Source organism: Myotis daubentonii, chromosome 16, assembly GCF_963259705.1.
Source record: "Myotis daubentonii chromosome 16, mMyoDau2.1, whole genome shotgun sequence".
Taxonomy (NCBI): domain Eukaryota; kingdom Metazoa; phylum Chordata; class Mammalia; order Chiroptera; family Vespertilionidae; genus Myotis; species Myotis daubentonii.
Window position 1 is genome coordinate 54918067 of NC_081855.1, and position 18918 is coordinate 54936984.

The following is an 18918-nucleotide window of genomic DNA, read 5'->3' on the forward strand; positions in this document are numbered from 1 at the left end:
TCTCTCTCTCTCTCTCTCTCTCTCTTGCTCCCTCTCTAAAAAATTATTCCCAAGCAGGTACCCTGACCGGGAATCAAACCAGCAACTGAGCCGGAGTGAGCCACTCCGGCCAAAGGCATATCTTAGTTATTTTTAATCCGCTTGTGATTGTCGAGTGTCTTTTTTTCCCTTCGTTCTCCAGCTTCTGCCATGTGTCGACATCGCGTTGGTTCTGTCTCTCTGGAGAACCCTGCCTCGGACGGGGTCTGAGGTAAGGAGAAAGGGCCTTGCTCATTTGCAAAGACTGTCCTTTTCGAGGTTTGAAGGGAGACTTCACTGGACCAGATGCGGTGTTTTTTGTTTTAAATGTTTCTCTATGGACCAGGCTGGCCCCTGAGGCTCCGGACCTGCTGGGCATTTCCTACGAAGACCAGAACAGCTCTGCCCGGCACACCGCGGCATTTCCGTATTCCACCCAACTTCAGTTCTCAGGTTCTCACAGAATGATCCGGTTGTTAGCCGGGCTGCAGGTTCAGCAGGGTTTGTGGACATGTGGTCTGCACGGTTTCCAAGAAGACAAGGGGTGGCACCGGTTCAGGCCTGGGTGAGGGATCGCCCCGGGGGAGGGCAGGCGAGACAGAGAGGCCTGTGTCCGGGCCGCTCGGCCCTGTCCCGAGAGCTGAATTATGTGGAAGGCAAGGTCGGTCTTTGCAACAAAGAAGAACACTCCAGGCGATGCGTCAGGAGTTTGGCCTCCACTTTGCACGACTCCAGCTTGAACTTGGGGGGAAATATTGGGCCTTCCTCTGTTTTCCTCCTCTGAACAGGCCTCCGCCAGCTGAGACGGAATGTCTTTATTTCTAAAAATAATACCAACTTGGATCTCTAAGCGGATTCTCTCTATAGGACACCAGGAACCACGCTGGGGCGAGAGCAAAATACTGGGCAGGCGGAGCCAAGCACGCTGGGAGTGACCCTTCCCAACCTGAGCAAGGACAGTGGTAGACGGCAGCTGCTGCGGTGGCCGCTGGAAAAATCCGAAATGGAATCGCGCCGTACAGCCCTCCATAGGACAGACCCTCCCCGGTCCTGGGGCTGTCAGCAGCGCCCGGGACAGGTGTTTCAGGGAATCACAGATACTCGCACATCGTTGGAGACTCTGGCTCAAGGAGAAGCCATCTAGTGCCTTCGAGAGCTCCGCAGAACCGCCAGCCGAAGAAGAGCTAGTTCCCATATCACTTCCCACACCAGCAGACTTACAGCTGCACTTGCCAGACGGGATCGAGTAGAAAGAGATGGAGGGAGGAAAGAGGCCAGCAGGCCAGCGCCGAGGGGCTGAGGAGGGAGGAGGTGGACAGTAAGGACACGGGTTGTAGGAAATCAAGGACCAAATAATTCAGGAAGTCGCAAGGCTCCTGGCTCCAGGGCGGCAAATTTGTCAGGTTCAGGGGCATCTAAGCTCTCTAACAGCGAAAACCCTCAAACAGCTCAAGTGGCCACGGCAACTCCGCGCTCCATCCAGGAACTGGAACACGTCGTGGGCCGGGGACGTGCCCAGAGGCTGCAGGGCCCAGAGACGTGAGTGTTGTCTCAGGAGCCAACGTGCATCAGCTGTGTCACCTTGGCGAGCAACGAGGCTCCCCTGGTGCAGTCCTCCCCCGTAGGGTGAGGGTCATAGTAAAGCCAGAAGGGAGTTGTGAGGGGTGAGTTAATACAGGCCAAGAAGTTAGAAAAGGATGAGCTATGAGGTGAGAGGAGATGGGAAACGTTCATACTTTTTAGTATGGGGCGCGGCTACAGCATTTGGGCAGGTTCAAGCCTTGGACTGAGGAGAGGGCACAGTCCTCTCGTGGCCACGTGCAAGTCCCAGCTTGGAGGGCAGAGCCCTCCCAGCACAGTGATAGCCAACAGCTGTGGTTGTGAGCTTGAACCTGTGGTCCGAACACGTGGCCCCACGTGTCTGAGTGATGTGGGCTTGATAGAGTTCAGGTGTATGTAGTTGAGTGGGGTTGAAACCCACGAGAATGTTGTAAACATCTTGATCACGCCCTGACTTTGCCTCGTGGCATCTGCTATGAAATAAAGACACGGCTGGTGGGCGCGGGCGCTGTCCATCTGAGGGGCAGCGTCCCACCGAGACCCAGCTTTCATTCTCTTGTCTTTTCTAAGCCTCTCATCGCCCCCACTCAGGGTCACTGCACCAGGCTGAGCTGGCATGCGTATGCCATGGCCGTGCCGGCTCCCCACCATTTAGTAGTCGGGGCGATCAGGAAAACCCCGTTGATTTTTAACACTTTACTATTGAGAATGGTCAATGGTTATTGTAGGACGGAAATGGCAGAAGGCAGCCACAGGGTGGCGAGAGAGTAACTGCAGGAAGCAACTACCCCACCTCCAGGGCAGGGAGCAAGAGGAGAGGTTGGGTTGTGGGATGCAAGAACCTGGAGGAGTCCCAAGGAGCTGGGACTCAGATCTGCAGAGGGGGCAAGGCCCAGCTGTGCTGGGATGATGAGAGGCAAACAGAGGCTGGTTCGGGGAGTGCCGGGCCCCTGGAACCTGGTGGTGTGGATATTATGGATGCCTGGACCCCGGTAAAGGACTGGACCCTGGGATGGCCTTCTGTGCCCTGGCATGAAGGTCTGGGGCCGGATGTAGGTCTGAAGGCCAGATGGAAATCAGGGTGCTGGAAAGGAGGTCCAGCCCCTGACCCAGACCTCCACTCGAGGCCCATAACCACTCCAGTGCCCAGACCTTGGTTCTAGGACCCAGACCTCCATCCGGGGCTCAGACCTCCATCCGGGTCCCAGACCTTCATGCCTGGGCCCAGACCTCGAACCCAGTATCCAATCCTATATTGGGGTCGTGACCACACCACAATAGTCCAGACCACCATTCCATGACCCAGAGGTCCAGCCCCTGACCCACACCTCCACCCGGGGCCCAGGCCCCGCCTTGTGCCTAGACCAGCCGTGGGCAAACTACGGCCTGTGGGCCGGATCTGGCCCGTTTGAAATGAATAAAACTAAAAAAAAAGACCGTACCCTTTTATGTAATGATGTTTACTTTGAATTTATATTAGTTCACACAAACACTCCATCCATGCTTTTGTTCCGGCCCTCCGGTCCAGTTTAAGAACCCATTGTGGCCCTCGAGTCAAAAAGTTTGCCCACCTCTGGCCTAGACCTTTGTCCCAGGACCCAGACCTCCATCCGGGGCTCAGAGCTACATCCAGGTCCCAGACCTTCATGCCCGGGCCCAGACTTCCAACCCAGTATCCAATCCTTTATTGGGGTCCAGACCACAGCCCAGTGGGTGCCGGCTGGATTCCTCACTGAGGGCACATCCCCGGGTTTCGGTCGGATCCCCAGGAGGGTGGTGCAGGACGCCATCAGTGGCTGTTTCACCGGGGCCTGAAAACATATTAGAAGGAGTCTGTTCTTCAGATACAGTGCAGTTTCCTTACAGTTGAGGCAGGTCCTGGAAACTGTCCAATTCATTTTTATTTAGATGTATATTTATTGATTTCAGAGACAGAGAAATATCAAGGATAAGAGAAATCATTGATTGGCCGCCTCCTCCTCGTCTCACACTGGGGATGGAGCCCGACACCTGGGCCTGTGCCCTGACCGGGAATCGAACTGTGACCTCCTGGTTCATCGGCCAACACTCAGCCACTGAGCCACACCGGCCGGGTAAATTGTCCCATTCTTACTTCCTGGGCTAAGGAACTGCATCTCAAAGGTGGCTCTCTTCAGTCGCTCTCCCGCCCCCATCCCTCCCCCACCCCCGTCCCTCCTCCACTCTTCCTCCTCCCCTCCCCTGAAATCCCAAGTGGATTTGTGAGGGGCGAGTTTGTTAAGTTTTTATCTGTGAAGACTCTACAGTGGCCTGTTGAATGGTGGAACGTAGCAGAAATGACCGCAGTGACGTCCGGGGCCACCTTCCGCCTGGACCTCCTGGAAGGACTGCTCACAGGACATTCCCTCTTGGAACCCATGCCGCTACGTCACATGGAGAGGCCACCCGCAGGTGCCGGCCCCAGCTGGACTCCTGGCTGACAGCCTGCCTCCACGGTCACCAAGTGAGGGACCCGCCTCCGGCGTCCAGCCCATCCACACGGCGACCAGGTGGGACTCCCAGCGAGAACCGCCCGCCGAGCCCGGGCGGCCCACAGGGACCTCACCCACGAGCGCTTCAAGCCACTAGGTTTCAGGGTAATTTATCCTCGGAAACAGTTAAGTGGGGCGCTCCCCGAGGGAGTCCAGTGCTTTCAGTAAAATATGCTCCTTTCTGGGAGGAAACGTTAATTGTCTTTCTAGTGATTGTCCGGGAGGGTTTGCACGCGTGGGCCACCAGGGTTGGTGGAAAGATACAAAACAAGCACCGCTCAAAGCCAAGGTCCAGCTCACACACAGGACCAGCCCACACGCCAGGTATTTCGGCCTTGTGCTCCCCTTCCCCACCTGCCCATTTATTTCTCCTTCTTCTTTTTTTTTAAATATATTTTTGTGGATTTCAGAGAGGAAGGGTGAGGGAGGGAGAGATAGAAACATCAATGATGAGAGAGAATCACTGATTGGCTGCCTTCTGCTCGCCCCCCACTGGGGATGGAGCCCACAGCCTGGGCCTGTGCCCTGACGGGGAATCGAACTGTGACCTCCTGGTTCATAGGCCCACGCTCACCACTGAGCCACGCACGCCGGCTGGGCCCCATTTCTTCTTCTTTCCATCCTCCCCTCCCGGACACTCCTCTCCCGTTTCTCCATAAACGTCACACCACCATTTCCAAACCACCGCCACAGAAACCACGCCAGGTTGTTAGAAATCCGACCTCTATGGGAAATACAGTGTGGCCAAGGGGACAGGAGAATTCACGGCTAAGCACTGAGGCTAGCCAGCAGGGCGAGGTGTCCGAGTCCTCACCGTGCGGAGATCGCTTCGTCTTCCGCTTACACACCAGGGGAGACAGAGCCCCCTGCCAGCGAACACCAATTAGATGTCAAGAAAAAGCATTTCCAAAATGGTGTTCCCACTCCGCAGGGCAGCAGGGGCTCATCGACCTCCGGAAGTCCTGAGGGTGCCTGCTGTGACGCCACCTAGCGGGAGCACCTGGAATAACTGGAGAGACTCCCCCTGGTCTGGGACCTGGGTGGCAACCCCCTCTGTCACCGTGGGTTCCCGCACTCCCACGCAGGGGTCTGGAAGGACGTGGGAAGAGCCTGGGGTCGTCTGCCTCACCTCTGCCCTGGGCCCGGCTCGTTTCCATGGGAACTGGTCACTGTGACATGACAACATGATCCCCTTCAAGGGGGCGTTTTCTGTGGCGCTTACAGAAATCGCCGAGTCCTTCCAGGGGGCCTGGAAAACGGGCTTCGATCCTCCTTTTACGCTGTCAGTCGTTCCCAAATTTGTCCACAAGTTAAAATCGCTGGGGACCTGGGGAAAAGTCTGAAGCCCCAGCCACACTCCAGACCAGCTCAATCCCAGTCTCTGAGGGTGGAGCCCAGGCACCTGCAGTGTTGAAGCTCCCAGGGGGCTGCGATGTGCTTCCCTGTCTGGGAGTCTCAGTGCTGAATGAGCTGGTACTAGATTAGCTCATCCTGTGGCCACGGCCTGTTGCCGCTGCCTCCTCCTCCTCTTCCTCCTCCTCTTCCTCCTCCTCCCACCCCCACCCCCCACTGAGAGACCCACTTTCCCTTAGGAACACCCCAGGGTCAAACCTGTAATAGGCAGCTAGTCGGACAGGAGCAGAGCAAGGGAGATGGGCCAGATACAGAGGTCACCAGGGCGGAAAGCCCCAGGCGTCTGGCAAGAGCAAACCCGTGAAAACTAGGACTCCGCCCCCAGCATATCGCTGGTCATGCAGGTAATATCTTTTCCTTCCTGAAGATAACCTCTAGGCCTCAGTGGTATTTCAGCTCCAGGCCCAGAAAAGCAGCAAAACCAGACCAGGGACCCTGCTGCTGCCTCAGGCCCAGCTGCAGTGACTAATGACCTGGTGCCGACCAATCAGCGGAGACCGCAAACCTGAGAGCGCTCACCTGGAAAGCTGCTGGGTATTCCGCTGAGAGCTTCCCCTGACACCTCCCCTAAGATCTCCACCTGCAAGAGAGAAATACCTCAACCGAAGGACCCAGCTCCAGCTCTCCCCCAGGGGAGCACACCTGTCATTCCCTCCCCCCAAAGGCACCAACTCCTAAGCTCTAAGCGTTCCCAGAAGACTTGCAACCAGGGGAGCACTGGGCAGCAGCAGCTTGTCCCAGGCTCACCCCTGACCCTGTCCCCATGGCCCCCTGTCCTCTGACTTCCCAGTGAGCCAGGGCAGCCCGGCCTGGGCTCTCCGTGTTCCGTCTGTGCTAAGCCCCTCCTTGTCTCTCTGTCCTGAGTGCATTGCTGCGGCCAGGAAGTTCTCGCCCGCTTTGCTGCACTTTGTCTCTTGACTGAACCGGCGGGTAACAAACCCACTTAGAACCCTCTTAGCACTTACTACGTCCGAGCCATTGGGTCGAGTCTTCACAGATTCGAGAAAAGGCCTGAGTTTTGAAAATGTCCATCTCTAGCCCCACGGGTGTGGCTCAGTGGGCGAGCAGGAGGTCACGCGTGATTCCTGGTCAAGGCACGTGCCCGCGTGGTGAACGGAGCTGCGATGGACACAGGCTTTTGTGTGCACAGGTTTTCCTTTCTCTGGGGTGTATGTCTAGGAGTGGGACTCCTAGGCAACATGTTAAGTCCATGTTTAACTTTTTGAGGAACCTTGAGTCTCTGTTTGTTGTTGTTGTTTTAAACATATTTGTATTGATTTCAGAGAGGAAGGGAGAGGGATAAAGAGAAACATCAATGGGGAGTGAGAATCATTGATCGGCTGCCTCCTGCACGCCCCCCACTGGGAAGCAAACCCCCAACCCGGGCCTGTGCCCTGACCGGGAATCGAACCGTGACCTCCTGGTTCATAGGTTGACGCTCAGCCGCTGAGCCACGCCCACCGGGCGAGTCTCTGCTTTAAAAGCTGTTTTTCTCTCCGGCTGGTGGGTAATCCCCGCGCTTTCCCACTTCTCCCTCGGGGCCGGTTTTTCATGGCTGACCTGCTAGTCTGCTGAGTGCTCACAACATGCAGGTCTTGGTTTAGAATTAGAATTAGGCTCCTGCTGTGCCCCTCTGGTCCCCAGGGTTTCAGAAGCGCCTGAGACCTCACGTGGCGTCCTGGGGTTCCCTATGGCTTCTGGCTGCCACTCAGCCGTTTCCCAGCCAGCGTGGCTCCCACCGGGCACCGCTAGGGACTGCAAATTGGGGTAACAGGACTCCAAGTGCCGCTCCCCTTAGGAACCGGGCGAGCCCGCCAGGAGATGGAGGCGCCAGGGCTGAGCCCACCCTCACCACAGTTTGCAGTCACTGTCTTCTGCTTTAAGTGCTCAAGAGAAGCAAGTAGTGGCAGCTAGTTGCCCCACGGCAACCGGAGCTCAGCCTGAAGTGGGAGGATCTTTGTGCTGGTTTGCACGCACCCAGTTCGGATGCTCTGCATTTTTCCAGGCCTGGCCCGGTCAGGAAGCGACTGTCCCTGCCTCCGGGGACCCATCAGCCAGCCAGGAGGAGGAGGTGAGGCGGGACCGTGCCCTTCCTGGCCTCTCTGAGGCTCAGCGGCCATCTGGCACCCAGATGCCGCTCCCTCCCCGGGGCGCTGGGCTCAGCCACGTCTGCCAGAGGGATGCGGTGGAGGAGGTCGGACCACAGGCATTTCCCAGGACTTCTGTGCAGAATTGTGCTGACTTGGCCCCAGGAAGGAGACAAAGAGACTGTTCCCCGGCCAGCACCCAGAAGCTCCTCCCCGGCCCTGGCCGGTTTGGCTCGGTGGATAGAGCGTCGGCCGGAAGGGTCCCAGGTTTGATTCCAGCCAAGGGCACAGGCCTGGGTTGCGGGTTCGATCCCCGGTAGGGGGCGTGCAGGAGGCAGCCGATCAATGATTCCCTCTCATCATTGATGTTTCTCTCTCCCTCTCCCTTCCTCTCTGAAATCAATAAAAATATACTTTAAAAAGAATGTTCTCCCCGCTCAGGAGCACTCTCCAAGCCCGGTTCACTTTTTGGTTTGTTTTTAGCAAAATGATTTCACTAGCAAATTAGTCTGTGAGCTGTGACAGGTCATCACTGGGCTCCCCATTCCGCTTTGAAACAGTGAGTTTCAGGGAGGGCTGCAGGGACCACCTGACGGTGCCTCGAAGGAGAAGTGCCACCTCATGTCAGCCATGCCACGTGGTCAGGACCAGGGCGGCGAGCCAAGAGGACAGGGGACTCTGGGAAATGGCCCTCCTGCCAGACACACATCACTCCACCCCACGGAGGCTCCGGGCACACGTGGCAGCCGGTTACAGCGTCTTGCCTTCAGCGCCTTCCCGGTCCAGCTGCCCAGCCGTCCCATGGCCAATTCCTGGCGTTGTGTCTGGAAAAGGGCCTGAGGGTTTGGCCCGCAGCAGGGGGCCTCCGAGAAGGCGATTCCTCTGATGCCTATTTGGGGGGGTGGGGAACGAGCCCCCGGGGTAGGCGGGCCCCGCTCCAGGCTCCGCGTCCGCTTGGTGCTTCGCCAAGTGTTGGCGGTGGCAGGAAGGGCACCGGGTGTGAGACCCCAGGCATCAGGCCAAAGTGGGGTTCAGCAACCTCGGGACCTGGGTTCTGGCTGGGAAAGAATTCAGAGCCAAGACCCAAACGGTAAGAGAACATTCACTGGGTAAATCCCAGAGGCAGAAGTTCCTAGAAGAAAGGGGTTTAGGAGGCAAGTTACAGAGGCAAGGGAAGGGCCCTGGGAGCTTGGGAGTGAGGAGGCTAAGGGTAAGGTGCCTGGGGGGGGAGGGGGCGGGGGAGGGGGAAGGAAAGGCAGGGCGTGCTCCGTGCTCAGGGAGGGAGAGCACACGGGGTCCTGTCCTGCGGGTGTTAAGGGTGGGGAGCTTAGGGGAGGTCCCAGGGGAAGATCTGAATGGAATAGTCGGCAGCTTTCCAGCTGTGTCCTCTCAGGGTCCGGGTCTCTGATTGGTCAGTGCCAGGGGGTCGCTATCCAATGCAGCTGGGCCTGCGGCAGCCATGGGTCCCTGGTCTGGTTCTGCTGCTCTTCTGGGCCTGGAGCTGACCTTAGGGAGGAAAGGCCAGGGGCCCCCACAGCATGGCCAGCGATGTGCCAGGGGAGGGGAGGTCTCCCTGGGGGTGAGGTCCCCCCTACAATTGTCCTTTGCTCGGCACCCAGGCCTTTCCTCCCTGCTGACCTTCTGTACCTGGCCCAGCGTCCTTGCTCTGCTCCTGAAGGGCGCTCTGCCCCCCCCCCCCCGCCGCCCCCTCCAACCCCCAAATTGGCTGCCGTGTTGAACGCCTGAGTAGCGCCAAGGTTTAGATGTGGCCACCAGGGGCCCATGAGCACGGCGCCCCAGCGGTGTTCCCAGATGTGGTGGGTGCTTCCCCCCCGCGGGTGAGGGGTGAAGGGTGGGGGTGAGGGGTGAGGGGTGAGGGGTGGGGGTGGGGGTGGGTGTGAGGGGTGAGGGGTGGGGGTGGGGGTGAGGGGTGAGGAAGGACTCGCCTCCCCGGGCTCAGAGGGGGGGCAAACAGCCCAGGTCATTCGCACACACGCAGGGCTGCTGGCGGCCGCGTCCAGCCCACTGTGTTTGTGTTGGGAGCCACCCAAGGACAAAGCTTTGGAGACGTGAAAGCAAAACACAAAAAGCCCCTGGAAACCTGTGCCCACGCCCAGCCAGGGGAGCGGCTGCCGAAAGACAACAGCAGCGCTGGCCTTCCTGCCGCCCTGCCGGTGCCAGGTCCCCAGGGGGAGGCGGGCGGCTGGGCTGGGGGCCTCTCTCGCCTGGAAGCAGGACGTTCCTGCCACTGCCCGGGGCTCAGAGCGAGTATAAGTGAGCAGGAGGCACACAGCACAGAGGGGCCGCCGCCCTCACAGGGGTGTCTGGGGTGCGGGTTGGGTCCGGAGGCCAGGCCGGAGCGGATGTCGGGATGTCAGGGAGCCTGTGGAATGTCCCTGCCCCGGGCTCCACAGGCAGGCCGGGTCCAGCCTCACCACAGGGGATCAGAGGCAGCTGGACGGGGAGGTCACGCGACAGGATCTGAAAGGGCCACGGGCTGCCGTTTGGTCCCCAGGGGGCCATGCCCTGTGGCCAGTGAGTCCTTCCAGCGGGGAATTCTGCCCCAAATGGAGGGGCTGGTGGTCCCGCCCCTTCCGCAGGTGGAAAGTCCTCGCAAGCCTGGAATGACGGTGGCCAGGACGGCCGTTTCTCCTGGGTAATTTTTTTAAAAATGGAAACCAGTTTCCGGTGTGTGCTCACTTGGCGCCGGGAGGCGGGGGTGTTAGAAAGGAGGCTCTGCTGCCAAGTAGGACGCGGTCCCGGGCTCCCCCCCCCCGACCCCATCTGTGGTTGCAGAACAACCGCACCACAGAGATGTCCACGTCAAATCCCGAACCTAGAAAGGAAAGGGGGAAAATCCCAGACCTACGAATGTGACCTTATATGGCAAAAGGAGCCTCGCAGCTGTGATGAAGTTCAGGCTCTAGAGACGGAGAGGTTATCCTGGGTTCTTGGGGGGCGGGGGGGCACTGTAATCTTGGGGGCCCTGTGAGAGGGAGGCAGGGAGGTGGGAGTCCGAGATGTGAGAGCAGAAGCAGAAGCCGGACACAGATCTGCAGTCGCTATGCAGCCTCGTGGGAGGTGGAGGCACGTCCTGAGCCCAGGAATGCCGCGGCCTGGGGATGGAGAAGAGGCGAGGCCGCTCTAACCTTGGCCTTCAGAACTGTAGGACCGTAACTTTCTGCAACAATAGGAACCTGGTCCTCCAACACAAAACTCATGTTTGTTCTTCCAAGCGCCAGGGAGCACACCTACCAGCTCCGAAGCCAGACGTGCCCTGAGCCTCGGAAGGAGGCGAGATGTGGAAGCGGACGCAGCAGAGCAGCGGGCAAGCCTGGGCCAGCGCAGACCCACGCCGCCCCCAGCAGCGCGCACGGCAACACTGGGAGGTGGTCCGGCTCCCAGGCCCCCACACCCATGTCAGCACACACCATCTCCCCCTCCCCTTTTAAAGACACTCAGTACTGCTATCTATGTACATGTTTAAAACATTTTTTTATAAACATATTAAAACATATTTTTCAGAGAGGGAGAGGGAGAAATAGAAACATCAATGATGAGAATCATTGACTGGCTGTAGCATAGAGATGTCCTGCACGCTCCACACTGGGGACCGAGCCAGCAACCTGGGCACGTGCTCTGACCAGGTTGGAATCAAACCGTGACCTCCTGATTCATAGGTTGATGCTCAATCACTGAGCCACGCTGACCGGCTGTTATATATATGTATTTTTTATTAAAATGTGGTACATTGCCGAAACCGGTTTGGCTCAGTGGATAGAGCGTCGGCCTGCGGACTGAAAGGTCCCAGGTTCGATTCCGGTCAAGGGCATGTACCTGGGTTGCGGGCATATCCCCAGTAGGAGATGTGCAGGAGGCAGCTGATCGATGTTTCTCTCTCATCAATGTTTCTAACTCTCTATCTCTCTCCCTTCCTCTCTGTAAAAAATCAATAAAATATATTTAAAAAAATAAATAAATAAAATAAAATGTGGTACATTAATTAACACTAGAGACCTCATAACTTATTGATTTTCCCTCCCAGAGTCACTGGCATTTGAAAAAGGACATGCCCCAGAAGACCCTAAAACAGTGGCTCTCAACCTCCTGGCCCTTTAAATACAGTTCCTCATGTTGTGACCCAACCATAAAATTATTTTCGTTGCTACTTCATAACTGTAATGTTGTTACTGTTATGAACCATCATGTAAATATCTGATATGCAGGATGGTCTTAGGCGGCCCCTGTGAAAGGGTGGTTCGACCGCCAAAGGGGTCGCGACCCACAGGTTGAGAACCGCTGCCTTAAAGAACACATCTCAGCCAGCTCGTGCAGGGAAAAGGCCACCGATGAAGGCAGAGATCATGGGACGCATCGACAGCCACGGAACCCCGAAGATTGCCGGCAACCACCAGAAGCCGGGGAGAGACCCGGGGCAGACACCCCTCGAAGCCTCGGAAGGCACCGACCTGCCCACACCTCGATCTCAGACTTCTGGCCTGCGGACTGTGAGACAGTAAACGCCTGTGGAGGCACCGTTTGTGGTACCTGGTCATGATCTGGGTACAACTGCCTGAGACAGATGCGGGGCAGGCAGCTGGAATGAGCGGAACGGGCAGCCTTCAAGGCTTTCGCACTGAGAGGGCGCGGGGTGGGACCTGCCCCGACCCCTGCCAGGGTGAGCTGGCCTGCAGGTGAGGGCGGGCGGGCGAGGTGCATACGGGCCTGTGGGAGGCAGAGGCCACAGGCAGGTAAGAGACCTGGGTTCCAGCCTCAGCATGAACACCCACGTTAACAAAGAGTAGAGCTAAGCTCTCCCACCACGCACTCTGCAAGCAGCTCAGAGTCCCCAGGGCCTGGCCGCCCCACCATCCCGGCCCAGAGCAGCCACCAGCATCTGGGGAGCGCTGAGTGGTGAGTCACCTCTGGGGCTGTCCTAGAAACCAAGTCTTAAAGGAGTTTGAGGGCAGCCGCGCCCCTTCCCTTGCCCTTGCGGCCTCCTGGGCAGAAAGGACTGGAGGTCAAGGGAGGTCAAGGGGGAAGGGAGAGATGGCAGGAATCCTCGCCTAACAAAAGCCAGTCATCTGCCGCCTGGCAGCCTTGCCTCCGAGCTTCCAGAGAGCTGGGGCGAGGCCCAGTGAATGCCTGCTTTCTTTAACAGGAGAAGAAAAAAGGGGGTGCTCAGGTGTGTCTCCCTGGGGAGGCTGCCCAGGAGCAGGAATGGGGGGGGGGCGGTGGCTGGGAAATGGAAAGGCAGTTTCTTTCACCCGGTGAGACCGGTATTACCTGCGCGCCAAGCTCTAGGCTGGCCATCAGGTCAGATGGCACTGATGCCGGGCCGTGAGGGGGCACAGCGGCCAGTTGCTTCATCAGGACCAGGGAGACTGAGCAGCTGGGTACTGGGCAGCTCCGTGGAAAGCAACCCACAGGCCAAGGGCCACTCAAGCATCAGGGAGGACCTGGGCAGCTCAGCCTCCGAGCTGCGGGCCAGAACTCCTGGCTGAGCTGCTCAGGCTGCTGACGACTGGTCTGGCAGCCTGGACACGGCCCCTCACCTCTCGGGTTTCGGTTCCCCACTGTCAAAAGGGGAAGAGCATCTTGCTCTTGCCCAACCCTGTCTCTTGGGCCAGAGATGCTGATGGGTGAGTTCCCAGCGAAGAGACAGCTCTTGAGAGAGGCAGCCTGGGAGGGGGGAGGTGAATGACAAGAATGAGGGGGCAGAGCGGAGTGGGAGATAGGGGGGCAGGGGGAGAGGCGGCAAGGACAGAGGAGCCATTGTGTGGATCAGAACTGGGGCCAGCAGGCTTTGCCCTTCACCTCCTCCCACTGGGTCCCCAGGCCGCATAGAGAACCCGCCCCCGACTCCAGGGGCTCCAGCCTGGGGTGCCGGGAGGAGAGCGATCCTGTCTCATCGCAGACTCAGGCACAACCGTGTCTCCCCATTCCAGAGCCTGCTTCCCATCTGACCCCAAGGTTTACAGGCGGCGGCTCCCCAGGTGATGGCAGTGCCCTCCCGAGAGAGGGAGGGAGAAGAAAGGGGAGGTGCCCGGCCGACAGGCAACCGCCTTCCTTCCAAGGCCGAGATGTCCCGGAGCCCCATCCCGCGTCCCGAGACCTCCAGGCGCCAAAAGCCCAGACTCCGACCCCTGCTCGGGGCGGGGGATGGGGGGAGAGGGCACAGGGGAGGAGGGCAGATGAGGGCGGGATCTGGCCCCCGGCTCCCACGCTGAGCCCTTTCCTCCGGACGCCGCTCGGGTCCCGGCGTCGCGTGACCGCGGCACTGCGGCTGCGGCGCTGTGCTCCCTCGCGCCCCGAGTCCCGGGGGTGGGGGGTGGGGTGGGGGACTGGGATATTCTAGATCAGACCTGGGCGCGGCGCTGCCAGCGGGTGGTGATGCCCCAGACCCCGCCCCTCATTCCAAGCTCCGCGGTTTCCCTGTCCCTGACCCGCCGCTGAGTCACCTTCCCGGAATGCGCTCGGGGCGCTCCGGACGCAGCCAGGAATGCCCGGGGGCGGCGCGGGGCGGTGGCGCGCACCGCCTTGTCGCGCGCGGAGCCGCCGGCCGCGGACTCGCGGGCCCCCGCCCGCCCTTCCCCTCCTGGGGACCCTCGGGCCCGCCCAGGTGTCTGGAAGCGCGGCCGCCGAGGCGTGGCCGGACCTGCCCCTTCTCGATTTTAAGGGGCGATGAGGAGAGGTGTGTGGGGGCCGCGTGGGGGCGGGTGAACTCGGTGTAGCCTGGGCCTGGACCACGCAGCCCCCTACAGGGCTTTGGTTTTTCCCAACTTTGGCCCAACCTGCCCAGGTCTGGGCAGCTTCTTCCCCAGATCTCCGCAAACAACGCTCCCGAGGGAACCGGAGCTGGTCGCGGACACGTGCGCCGTGATTGTGGAGATCACACCCACCAACACGCGCCCCGCCGGCCTCCACTCAAAACTCCCTGCACGTCTGCATCTTCCGGCCGAGCCGGGGTCGGGACGAGGGCCGCGCCCCCAACGCTGGGCTCTCCAATCCCGCTGCGGACCCCCGGGCCTCTTTGCACCCCGAGGCTCCAGGTCGGTGCGGGGCGCTGGGCCGGACCGCCGGCCGCAGGAGCCGCTTCTTGGGCCCAGAGGAGCCTCGAAGGTGCTTGGAGGTTCCTGACAAAGGCCCCTCCCCCCCATCGCGGCCCCCGCCGGTCTCCCACCCTCCCCGGGACCGCGCGCTCGGCTGCTCCGGCGTCAGGAAGCTAAAGGAACGCTCTGCGGGAGGACGGGGGCAGCCGGAGAGACACCCCGGTACGGGCGGGGGTCTGGGCCTCCGATTCCCAGTGGTTGGAGCTGGGCGCGTGAACGGGGAAGACCCGTCCCGGCCGCCACGACTTCGGGCGCCGCGGCGAGTTCGCGGGGAGCCTGCGCTGCGCGTTCACCTTCACGCGCCCCGAACGCGGGGCTCGCGGCGCGCCGCTCGTGGCCGGCGCGGGACTTGGGCCTCGCGGATAACCTTCGCCTCTCCCCCGGCCGGGCCGCGGCGCCCCCTTCTCGCCGGTCGCCTGCGCCGAGCGGCGGGGACGCGTAGTCACGCCCGGGACCAGCGGAGGGTCCGCCGGCGGCTGAGCGCGGGCGCGGGCGGTGCGAGAGGCAGCGCCGGGAGGCGGGCAGTGGGCGGGCCCAGCCGCGCCGGGTCCTCCCCCTGGAGCGCGCGGGGCGCGGGGCGCGGGGCGGGGCCAGGCCGGCGCGGAAGCCGAGCCTTCTCCGCATCCCGGCGAGGGGCGGCCAAGTTGAGCGAAAAGTTTGAGGCCGGAGGCAGCGAAGCCGTGGAGTCGGCGTCTATCCCGCCGCAGTTGTGCCTCCGACGCGGGGCTGAGCCCGGGACGAGCTGCGTCCGCTCTCGGCCACTGTAGGGAACCGAGGTGGCGCCTCCCCGGCAAACCGGACAAACTGGGTAGGGCCGGCCGCCCGCCCTGCCTTCTCGCGGCTCGTGGCTCCTGGGCGGCCCGGAGAACTGGGCCACGAATCGCGTGGCCTCCGCGCCCACTCGGCTGAGAGAGGCGGTGGCTGGCGGCCGGGCTTGGGCTCCGTCCCCGCGCGATCCCGCGCTGCTCCCACGATCGCGGCGCGCGTCCGGGCAGAGCCGGGCCATTGAAGGTGCGCGCGGCTACCCGGGCCATTCTGGAGCTGGGGTTGGGGACCCGGCGACCAGGATGGCTCGCCCCAAACTTCGTGCCCCACGGTGTCAAGTTCTGGGATTTTTACGTCGCTGGACTCCCCTTCCCCTGCACCCCCGGGGGAGAGGGTGTGAGGTGACTGGTCCGACGGAGGGAGCCGCGGGGCTCTAACTCATCCGTCGGGCCGAACCCGAGGCCCCGGGAAGAGACCCTTCGGCACAGCGGCTGGCAGCTCAGTCCCAGGACGGGGGCGTCCTGGGCGTCACCGGGTCTTGGCGCTCTGGACCCGTCCAAACACTAAGTCCCCAACCCCCGAGCCTTCAGCGATGCCGGGGCGCGGTGCTCCCCGCGCGAGGTCCGAGGATCCGGCTGCGCGCCCCTCACCTCGGGGAGCCGCTCCGGACTCCGCCAGCGCTGTCTCCTCTTCCTCAGATCCGGCCGCCGAAGGGGATGATGCGGGTGTCCCCACAGCCCGGACTCCGGACGGGGAGGGCGAGCCCCACAGCCAGCACCGCGACGCCCGCCTGGGCAGCACCGATAAGGAGCTGAAGGCAGGAGCGACCGCCGCGGGCAGCGCCCCGACAGCGCCGGGGAGCCCTAGGCAGCCGGAGCCGCGGGTCGAGGTCATGGATCCAGGTTTGTGGGGGCTGGGTGGGGAAGAGCTTTAGGGGGATCCCTTCACTCCCTAGCCGGGAAGGATGCCCATTCAGCTGGACAAAAGGGGGGGGGGGGCTGGGACGCTGGAGAGAAACGCTGTCCCTGGTGAGGCCGGAGACTGGCAGGGTCGGAACCCAGGACAGAGATGTCAGGGGTGCCCTGCTCCCCCTGGAGCTCCCTGCTGGAGGCCGCTGCCTCTGGCTCGCCTCTCCTGCATCCGGTACCCGGGGTATTTCAGGCGCCCGTTTCCATCCCGGTACCCCAGCTGTGACCCCGCGCCCCCTAGTGGCCGGTTGGGGACGCGGCCTTTTCAGGCTTGTTTTTTGCAGCCGGTGGTCCCCGGAACCTGCTCCCGCGGCCCTGCCGCGTGCTGGTGCTGCTGAACCCGCGTGGCGGCAAGGGCAAGGGCCTGCAGCTCTTCCGGAGCCACGTGCAGCCCCGCCTGGCCCAGGCCGATGTCTCCTACAGGCTCATGCTCACTGGTGAGTGCCCCCCCGCCCCCAGGACGGAGCACCCACTGCTAGGACCCGCCTCCATAGCCACCTGGTCTCCCCCTCCTACCTCCTAGAGCGGCGGAACCACGCCCGGGAGCTCGTGGGGGCGGAGGAGCTGGGACGCTGGGACGCGCTGGTGGTCATGTCGGGAGATGGACTGATGCACGAGGTGAGGCCCGCACGTGGGGGCTGGCGTGGGGGGCGCGGCGGGGTGTTCCCAGGCTGAGCCAGGCTCAGGCGGCTGTGCTCGCCCACAGGTGGTGAACGGGCTCATGGAGCGGCCCGACTGGGAGACCGCCATCCGGAAGCCCCTGTGTAGCCTCCCCGCCGGTTCGGGCAATGCACTGGCAGCTTCTGTGAACCATTATGCCGGGTGAGAACCCAGGGCCAGCGTTGGCCTGTTTCCCCTCAGTGTGGGCCCACTGCCTGGTTTTCTAGAAAATCTCATCTGCGAGGGTAACTTCCATTCCCTCTTTGCCCGAACGCCCACCCTCAGTTCTGGGGCCCTCTGGTGGCTGCCTCTTCCTGCTCCCCACTTCCTGGGAGGCGGTCTGCAGAGGATGCATGAGCCCTTTTCCCCTCGCAGCTATGAGCAGGTGACCAACGAAGACCTCCTGAACAACTGCACGCTGCTGCTGTGCCGCCGGCGGCTGGCGCCCATGAACCTGCTGTCCCTGCGGATGGCGTCGGGGCTGCGGGTCTTCTCCGTGCTCAGCCTGGCCTGGGGCTTCATTGCCGACGTGGACATCGAAAGTGAGAAGTTTCGGCGCCTGGGGGAGATGCGCTTCACTGTGGGCACCCTCCTGCGCCTGGCAGCCCTGCGGGTCTACCGGGGCCAGCTGGCCTACCTCCCCGCGGAAAGGGTGGCCTGCAAGGTGCCCACCTCCCCTGCCCTGGATCGGCAGGACCAGCAGGGCCCCGTGGACACCCACCTCGTGCCCCTGGAGGAGCCGGTGCCCGCTCACTGGACTGTGGTGCCCGAGCAGGACTTCGTGCTGGTGCTGGCGCTGCTGCACTCGCACCTGGGCAGCGAGATGTTTGCGGCCCCCATGGGCCACCGAGCGGCCGGCGCCATGCACCTGTTCTATGTGCGGGCAGGTGTGTCTCGGGCCATGCTGCTGCGCCTCTTCCTGGCCATGGAGAAGGGCAGGCACATGGAGTGCGACTGTCCCTACTTGGTGTATGTGCCTGTGGTGGCCTTCCGCCTGGAGCCCAAGGATGGGAAGGGGATGTTTGCTGTGGACGGGGAGTTGATGGTCAGCGAGGCGGTGCAGGGCCAGGTGCACCCAAACTACATCTGGATGGTCAGTGAGCCTTCATCCCGTCTGGAGCCGCCGCCGCCGCCGTCACCACCCAGCCAGCAGCCTCCGCATGTGCCGCCTCCAGATCCCGTATGACCCTCGCCTGGCTGTGCCTTACTGTCTACTTAGTGTCATCTGAGCTCAGGGCCCTCCCTCCCCCAGGCCCGGAGGGCCTGTCCCAGCTCCCACGGGGGAGGACGACTCCTGTGGGTAGAGGCTGTGCTTCAGAAGGACTTTCTCTGCCCGCCAAAGGCCAGGCTGAGGCCCTGGGCCAGGAGCCCAGCTGGTTTACCCATTTTCTGTGGAGGCCACCCTGTTGTTCTGGGAGCCCCACCCCATGAATCAAATCCAAATAAAGTGGCATCGCCAGCCTGCTGGTCTGATCCGAGGGGCGGGGGAGGGAGTGGGGTCTTGCTCCGGTCGGACTCTAGTGTTTAATGTGAATGATGCCCAGTGGTGCCTCCTGGATTGGGCAGTCTGTGCTGGTGGGCACAGGTCAAGAGCGGGTCCAGGTATCTTTGCAGGGAGTAAGGCCCAGCCCCAAAGCCGATTATACCTGCTTTGCAGCCAGGGAGCTCAGCCACCAGACACCCGACGTGGGAAGCCAGGCTCGGAGCTGGTGTGCCATTCTTACCGAGGACCACACAGCCAGCCAGTCTCCGCCAAAAGCAGAAACGCCTCAAGGAAGGGGCACTGGGGAAACAAGGACCAGAACCTAAAGGGGCAGGCACCTGT

General features: G+C 61.5%; 1 protein-coding gene across 3 annotated transcripts; it reads left to right on the top strand.

Moving 5' to 3' along the window:
- Positions 1-14264: 14264 nt before the first annotated feature.
- On the top strand, positions 14265-18552 carry SPHK1 (sphingosine kinase 1). 3 transcript variants are annotated; one of them, XM_059671315.1, is made up of 6 exons: positions 14265-14282; positions 16164-16367; positions 16718-16870; positions 16957-17051; positions 17140-17255; positions 17469-18552. In XM_059671315.1, exons 1-6 carry the CDS (start codon positions 14273-14275, stop codon positions 18277-18279), a joined length of 1389 nt encoding a protein of 462 aa, XP_059527298.1. In that variant the 5' UTR covers positions 14265-14272; the 3' UTR covers positions 18280-18552. The 3 variants fall into 3 exon arrangements, with proteins under 3 accessions (XP_059527298.1, XP_059527299.1, XP_059527297.1); XM_059671316.1 differs by lacking the exon at positions 14265-14282 and adding an exon at positions 14380-14710; XM_059671314.1 differs by lacking the exon at positions 14265-14282 and having other exon boundaries at positions 16058-16367.
- Positions 18553-18918: the final 366 nt, after the last annotated feature.

Coding starts and splice junctions, on each gene's coding strand:
- SPHK1 (XM_059671314.1), top strand. CDS start 16,058: ATGCCGGGGCGCGGTGCTCCCCGCGCGAGGTCCGAGGATCCGGCTGCG. Junction 16,871..16,956: donor CTACAGGCTCATGCTCACTG/GTGAGTGCCCCC, acceptor CCTACCTCCTAG/AGCGGCGGAACCACGCCCGG. Junction 17,052..17,139: donor GAGATGGACTGATGCACGAG/GTGAGGCCCGCA, acceptor GCTCGCCCACAG/GTGGTGAACGGGCTCATGGA.